General features: G+C 46.8%; 1 protein-coding gene across 1 annotated transcript in view; it reads left to right on the top strand.

Moving 5' to 3' along the window:
• Positions 1–202: 202 nt before the first annotated feature.
• Positions 203–7,822, top strand: part of NANS (N-acetylneuraminate synthase) — a 32,004-nt gene continuing 24,384 nt past the window's right edge. The window contains exons 1-2 of the mRNA XM_008070908.2: positions 203–460; positions 5,830–6,045. Of these exons, the coding sequence (XP_008069099.1) occupies positions 329–460; positions 5,830–6,045 (348 nt within the window). The 5' untranslated portion in view covers positions 203–328. The remainder of the gene's footprint in view (positions 461–5,829; positions 6,046–7,822) is intronic.

The following is a 7,822-nucleotide window of genomic DNA, read 5'->3' as shown; positions in this document are numbered from 1 at the left end:
CTCTGTCAGGGAATCCTTGCTCCTGGGGTCACGCACAACCCCGCCACTGCTCCAGCCTGAGCTCGGGGTTGGAGTCTCACGCTCAGGGCAGGCGAGGGAAGCGGGGCCTGCCCGCCGCGCCCCGCGGCCCGGCTCGCGGAGGCCCCGCCCTCCGCCCCGATTGGCTGTCGGGAGCGAGGCGGGGCCCGGGGATTGGCTGCGTGGCGGCCGCTGGCTGACGTGGCGGGGCGGCGTGTGCGCTCCGCGGGGCTGGCCTCAGAACCCACCCAGGTAGCGAAGGCTGCCGGGCTGAGGCGGTGTGTCGGCTGTCGGAGCGCCAGCCGCCGCGATGCCGCTGGAGCTGGAGTTGTGTCCCGGACGCTGGGTGGGCGGGCAGCACCCGTGCTTCATCATCGCCGAGATCGGCCAGAACCACCAGGGCGACCTGGAAGTGGCCAAGCGCATGATCCGCACCGCCAAGGTGAGGGGAGGGCTCCGGGGAGAGGGGCGCCGGGCGGGGGCTAGGCCGCGGGCGGGAGCCCGGGCATCCCTCTTGCCCACCCCGGTCGCCTGCATCCGGCCGGTGCCCCCCTCCCCTCGCCAGTTTCGTTTGCTAAATCTTTCGAATACACCTCCTGCACGCCCTTCGCCACCCCTTGACTTTTTGGCCTTACTGCAGCAGTTGCCGCCTCACAGACCTCCTTTCTCCCCTTTCTGGGGCCACAATAATCTTTCTAAAACACAGAATTCCTCAGCTCATCCCCCCTACCCCATTGCTCCTTCTGTGGCTCCCTACTGCTCGCGGGTGGAGTCGAAACCCCTTCAACCTCAAGATCTTAAGGTTCCTTCCTCCCCATGGTATTTCATCTCTGAAATTATCCAGCGACACTGAATTACTTCTAGGTATTACAGTTCTCTCCTGCCATTCCCTGTGTGTGGACTATGGAGTGGTTAAAAGCCAGGGCTCTGAGTTCAAATCTTTTCTACACCACTTACCAGCTGTGTGAACGTGGGCTGGTTACTTAGCCTCTGTGAATTTATTTCCTCTTTTGAAAACCGGGCTTGATAATCACAGTACTTGCTTCGTGTTGTTAAGAGGATCACATGACACCTGGCGTGGTGGCTCACAGCTGTAATCCCAGCACTTTGGGAGGCGGAGGTGAGAGAATTGTCTGAGTCCAGGGGTTTGAGACCAGCCTGGTCAACTTGGTGGCACCTTGTCTCTGCAATAAATCAAAAATTTACCATAATACTGTAAGAAAGGAATTGGTAGTAGCGGGATACTGCCGGGGTGGGGTGGTGGTGGGGGAACACAACATAATGTGGGTACCTGACCTCAACCAGGCAAAGCAGGGACCAAAGGGAGGCCCATACTTTACCTGTATGATGTTCACTTGTACACCTAATCCTGAGTTGTACACCACATCTTTAAACTAAAATAATAAATAAATAAATAAAGTCTCAGAAAAGATAAATGACTTGTCCGAGGATGCATAACTAGTAAATACAGTAATGAATTTTCTAGTCTTTGCTTTGACAGGGTTCCAGCCTTTGTACTGTAATCTCACAGTGTTTTCTAGGGGGATATGGCTGCCCTCAATTTAGGGGAGCAACCTGTTTTTCCTCATTGAATGCTGAAGTTAAAATATATAGAGATATTTAACCTGTGGAAGCAAAGTTATAGTTTTTCTCTCTCTCACTTTCTCTCTGAATCACAATTTTGGAGGATAGTTCTCCAGGGGGAGAATGAAGAGGTTTAGGCCATATTAAAGTGGAAAGAGCATTGGACTGGAATCAGGATATTATCACTAGCTGAGTTATCTTTTTATTTATTTTTTGAGTCAGAGTCTCACTCTGTTGCCCAGGCTGGAGTGCAGTGGCACGCTCATGGCCACCACAGCCGCCACCTGCTGGGCTTAGGCGATCCTTCAGCCTCAGCCTTCCAAGTAGCTGGAACTACAGACACATGCCACCAAGACCGGCTAATTTTTGTGATTTATTGTAGAGATGAGGTCTTGCCAAGTTGCCCAGGCTGGTGAAGAACCCTTGGGCTCAGGCAATCCTCTTACCTCTACCTCCCAAAGTGCTGGAATCACAGGCGTGAGCCACCGTGCCCAGCTTCTTTTTTTTTTTTCTACTCAGGATCTCACTCTGTCACCCAGGCTGGAGTACAGTGGCACAATCACGTCTCACCACAGCCTCCATTTCCTTGGCTCAGGTGATCCTTCTGCCTCAGTGCCACCATGCCTGGCTAATATTTCGTGGGTTTTTTTTTTTTTTTTTTTGTAGAGACAAGGTCTCGCTGTGTTGCCTAGGCTGGTCTTGAATTCCTGGGCTCAAGTAATTCTCCTGCCTCAGCTTCCCAAAGTGCTGGGATTACAGGCGTGAGCCACTGCACCCAGCCCTGAATTATTTTGAGCAAGTGACCTCTCCTCTCTAGGCTTCAGTTTCCTTTTCTTTACTTTTCCCTTGTGTTTTTGTTTATATGTTTGTTTTTTGGAGTTGGAGTCTCACTCCGTCGCCCAAGCAGGTGTGCAGTGGCACACTCATGGCCACCCCAGCGTCAACCTGCTGGGCTCAGGTGATTATTCCACCTCAACCTTCCAAGTAGCTGGAACTACAGGCATGTGCCACCATACCTGGCTAATTTTTAAATTTATTGTAGAGACAAGGTCTTGCCAAGTTGCCCAGGCTGGTCTCGATCCCCTGGGATCAGGCAATCCTCTTGCCTCCACCTCCCAAAGTGCTAGGATTGCAAGCATGAGCCACAGTGCCTGGCTTGTGTATGTTTTATTTATTCATTTTTTGGTTTGTTTGTTTGTTTATTGAGTTGGAGTCTCACTCTTGTCGGCCAGGCTGGAGTACAGTGGCACATTCACTGCTACCGCAAACCTTGACCTGCTGGGCTCAGGTGATCCTTCCACCTCTGGCTTCCAAGTAGCTGGAACTACAGGCATGTGCTACCATGCTCAGCTAATTTTTTGACTTATGGTAGAGACGAGGTCTCACCAAGTTGCCCAAACTGGTCTCGAACCCGTGGACTTAGGCTATCCTCTTGTCTTAGCCTCCCAAAGTGCTGCGATTACAGGCGTGAGCCACTGTGCCTGGCCTGTGTTTGTTTTAAAATTAAAAGCAGAATTTCTTGAAATCCTTACATTTTAGGATTTATTTGCTTTGTCATACCTACCTCCTGTCAACGGAGTCGCATTTGCAAGTTTAGTTATGCAGAGTATATTGTGCATAAGCTGACTTGCTCATACAACAATCTGTGTGTAACAGTAAAAGAAGAGTTTGTTACATTATTTTCACTTTATTATAATAAAATATATAATATGATACATAAGAATATAAATATATGATAAGTAGAGATCTAATTGCTATATATATATATATATATTTTTTTTTTTTAGTAGGAGTCTCACTCTGTCACCCAGGCTGGAGGGCAGTGGCATGCTCCTGGCCACTGCAGTCTTGACCTGCTGGGCTCAGGCGATCCTTCCACCTCAGCCTTCCAAGTAGCTGGAACTACAAGCACACGCCACCACGCCCGGCTAATTTTTTTATTTATTGTAGAGATTTATTGATCTCACCAAGTTGCCCAGGCTGGTCTCGAACCCGTGGGCGCAGGCAGTCCTCTCACATTGGCCTCCCAAAGTGCTGGGATTGTAGGCGTGAGCCACCACACCTGGCCTTATACTTTTAACTTTCAAATTTTGATGCAAAATTATCACATCTTTGCTTATCATGGAGTTCTGCTGCTTTTGCCATTAGTGAAGCAATAAAACCTTGAACAAAGAAACCATCGGCATTAGAGTAAAACAGGGACAGTGATTGTTTCTAAGCCTAGAGTTCTCCATGGTATTAAACAGATAAGTCATTCATTTTTAGAAAAGAAGCTAAAAAAGAAGAGGAGGACCCTTCTCTCCCCTCATACAGCTGCTGCTATGTAGAATGTGGTAGAACTTTATCTGAGTTCTTGTCATTAGTGGTTTTTGCTATTTACTTTTGTCATTCTATGAAGAGCAAGTTTGCTCCAGTGGAGACAAGCTTTTTAACTTCTTGAGGGTAAGTCTGCTTCCTGAGATGGAGATGAGAAGTAAAGGGAGCCTGAAGCAACCCTATGAAACTTGCTGGAAAGCTGGCAGGAATCCAGGTCACAGGCATGGGCCAGGACACATATGTCCTGCAAACTTTAGGAAAGAGACTTGGCCAGCTCTGCTAGAAACACTGTCCAGCTTTGGTTAGGTCACTCTGGGCCTTGGGATCTTCATCTAGACAATGAGAACTCTGTTACCCAAGGTCACTTTCAGTTCTAATATTCTTTGAACTTCTTTCCAGTATCCAGTCCTGACCCTACCATCTTAAGATTTTCCAAGAAGTGGGAGCAGCTCTCTCAACACTGACATTTCAGGACCCAAGAGGTTTTCAATAGCATGAATACCTCTGTGTATACAAAAATGGCAGTGAGACCAGACTTCAAAGGGTTTTACTTGAGTTGTTTTTTAAAACAATTCTAAGAGATTAGAGACTAACTGGCGATACAGCTATAGCTTTTATAGTTAGACAGTCCAGCTTTTCTTTTTTAGAAATAAAGGGTCTTGCTCTGTTTCCCAGGCTGGAGTGCAGGGGCGCTATCATAGCTTACTGTAAACTTGAACTTCTGGGCTCTAGCAATCCTTCCACCTCAACCTCCCAAGAATAGCTGGGACTACAGGTACACACTACCATGCCCAGATAATTTTTTTATTTTTTGTGGAAATGGTATCTTGCTATGTTGCCTAGGCTGATCTTGAACTCCTGGGCTCAAGCAATCCCTTCACTTCAGTCTCCCAAAGTGCTGGGATTACAAGTATGAGCCACCTGTGCCTAGCCAATCTGGTTTTTATATTATCACTTCTATTCAGTATTGATTACCTCGGCTGGGATATTTCTCAGTTTTGTTTGTTTTTTGCCACTGAACCTGATTAATAAAATGTTATGCAGAGAAGCAAAAGTTCAAGACTGCTAAAAGCAGAGTCGCTATTGTCAAAGTTAGAGAAAGGGGCACAGGCTCTATCTCTTTTTTCCCCGTCCCTGTAAGGGGTTCCTCAGAAAGGTTTACAAGTCCTGGAACTAGCCCATATTGCTCTTGTATAGATGGAGAAACTGAGTCCAGAAATGGGAAGTGACTTATCTAAGGGTAGGGTCAGAGTTAAACCAGAATTTTACTTCACTAAATTCTGATCGGTGCTCATTTTACTGTCCTCTGCTGAATTAGATAACTTTAAATGTTCCTTGACTCTTTGAATCAGTATTTTTCATACTACAATGCAAAACAAAGCAAAAAAGCTCTACTTTTTTTTTGCATTTTAAGAGGAAAAAATAGGGGGGGGGATCTCCACTCCCCAAAGAAACTTTTTTTTTCTTCTGGACTTTCTTGCTTTTCCTGTTTCTCTTCTTTGGGCATCATTAAAGTCTCTGTCAATCTACACTGTTTTCTTTTCTTTTCTTTTTTTTTGAGCTGGGCTCTCACTCTGTCACCTAGGCTGGAGTGGTGCAGTAACACCATCATGCCTCATGGCAGCTTTCACGTCCTGGGCTCAGGTGATCCTTCTGCCTCAGTCTCTCAAGTAGCTGGGCCTACAGATGCATGCCACCACGCTCAGCTAACTTTTTCGATTTTTTTGTAGAGATAGGTCTCGCTGTGTTACCCAGGCTGGTCTTGAACTCCTGACCTCAAGCAGTCCTCCTACCTCAGCCTCCCAAAGTGAAGAATTACAGTCTACCTAGTTTTTCAAGATGGTCTCTATAACATTTCTGCTCTGAGAATCCATGACAGGACACTGAAAGTTGTCCTGTTGTGTATTGCAGGAGTGTGGAGCAGATTGTGCCAAGTTCCAGAAGAGTGAGCTGGAATTCAAGTTTAACCGAAAAGCCTTGGAGAGGCCATACACATCAAAGCATTCCTGGGGCAAGACATATGGTGAGCACAAAAGGCACCTGGAATTCAGCCATGCCCAGTACAGAGAGCTGCAGAGATATGCTGAGGAGGTGGGGATCTTCTTCACTGCCTCTGGCATGGATGAGGTGAGCCACTCTGTCATTTGTCACTTTGGCAGACCCAGGGAACAGCGTAGAGCCAGCTCCAGCCCTTGATCACCTTTTCTGTGCCCAGCGACATGGGAGGGCTACCCAGTGAGGGTCTGTGAGAAGGATGCCTTTGCTTCAGAAATGAGTTGTCTCTGGGAGCAGGGGGCAGCCACACTGGCATCCCAGAGTCCCTTTGAGCTTGTGGGGACACTCCAGCTGGGCCAGGCTTCTCTCATTGGAAAACAGTCTGGATTAGGAGTCAGGAAACCACAATTCTGACAGGAGTCTACCCCTTGCTGCCTATCCCTGACTGCCTTGGGTGGGGTGGCATTCATTGGCACCATCCACAAAGGAGTGTGCACAGGATGTTACAGTTGGTATTGGCTTGGCCAAGCTGACATCCTGGAAGAGTCCAGTGGGTGTCAAGTCTCAGGTCCCATCTGCTCTGTGACCTGCCTCCTTAACACTCCTTTATATGTTCTTTTTTGAAGGTTAAAAAAAAAATTTTGTTGTAAAAATAGCATTGCAGAAAGTTTAGGAAACAGGAAAAAGAGGATAAAACTGACCCATAATTCCTATATAGCAGCTCTTTTTATATATTTCCTCCTGCAGTCTTTTTATATGCATGTTTTATTGCCTGCTTGTATCATTTGTGATCATTTAGTTCTGTGAGTGCTTGTTCTAGCTAACATTTTACCACAAACTTTTATCCTGTCTTGTGCATAAAGACTTTTTTTTTAATTGGAGTCTCACTCTGTCGCCCAGACTGGAGTGCAGTGGCACACTCGCAGCTACCATAACCTCAACTTGGTGGGTTCAGGTGATCCTTCCACCTCAGCCTTCCAAGTAGCTGGAACTACAGGCATGCGCTACTACACCTGGCTAATATTTTGATGTATTGTAGGGATGAGATCTTACCAAGTTGCCCAGGCTGGTCTCAAACCCCTGGACTCAGATAATCCTCTTGCCTCTGCCTCCCAAAGTGCTGAGATTACAGGTTTGAGTCACCATGCCCAGGCTAAATTTTTTTTTTTTTTTTTTTGTAGAGAGAAGGTCTCACCAAATTGCCCAGGCTGGTCTTGAACCCATGGGTTCACGCAGTCCTCTCACCTCGGCCTCCCAAAGTGCTGGGATTATATGCGTGAGCCACCATGCCTGGCCTGCTTAAATATTTTATAGCAGCATATTTCTCTTGGAGCATATGCTATAATGTACCTAACCATTCTTCTATTTTTGGGCATGAAGGTTACTTTTAGGATTTTTTAAAAAATTTTTTGAGATGGGTCTCACTCTATCACCCAGGCTAAAGCGCAATTGCACAATCACGGCTCACTGCAGCCTCAAACTCCTGGGCTCAAGCAATCCTCCCACCTGAGTCTTCCAAGTGGCTGGGACTACAGGTGCACCCTACCATGCCTGGCCAAAATTTTTGTACCATGATAATGGCTACCATGGTCTCAACATGCTAGGCTCAGGAGATTCTTCTGCTTTAACCTTCCAAGTAACTAGGACTACAGACCTGTGTCACCATGTGTGGCTAATTTTTTTGATTTATTGTAGAGATGAAATCTCACTATGTTGCCCAGGCTGGTCTAAAACTCTTGGTCTCAAGCAACTCTCCCACCACAGCCTCCCAAGATGCTGGGATTACAGGCATGAGCCACCGTGCCCAGCCAGTTTTTTTGTATTAATTAACAGTACAAAGATGGACATCTTTTTTCTGTTTCGGGTTGTTTGCTTAGGATAGCTTCTTTTTTTTTTTTTTTTTTTGAGT

The sequence above is a fragment of the Carlito syrichta genome, unplaced genomic scaffold (assembly GCF_000164805.1).
Source record: "Carlito syrichta isolate Samal-C Ts95f unplaced genomic scaffold, Tarsius_syrichta-2.0.1 Scaffold314051, whole genome shotgun sequence".
Lineage (NCBI taxonomy): Eukaryota > Metazoa > Chordata > Mammalia > Primates > Tarsiidae > Carlito > Carlito syrichta.
This window is presented reverse-complemented; position numbering and strand designations above follow the sequence as displayed.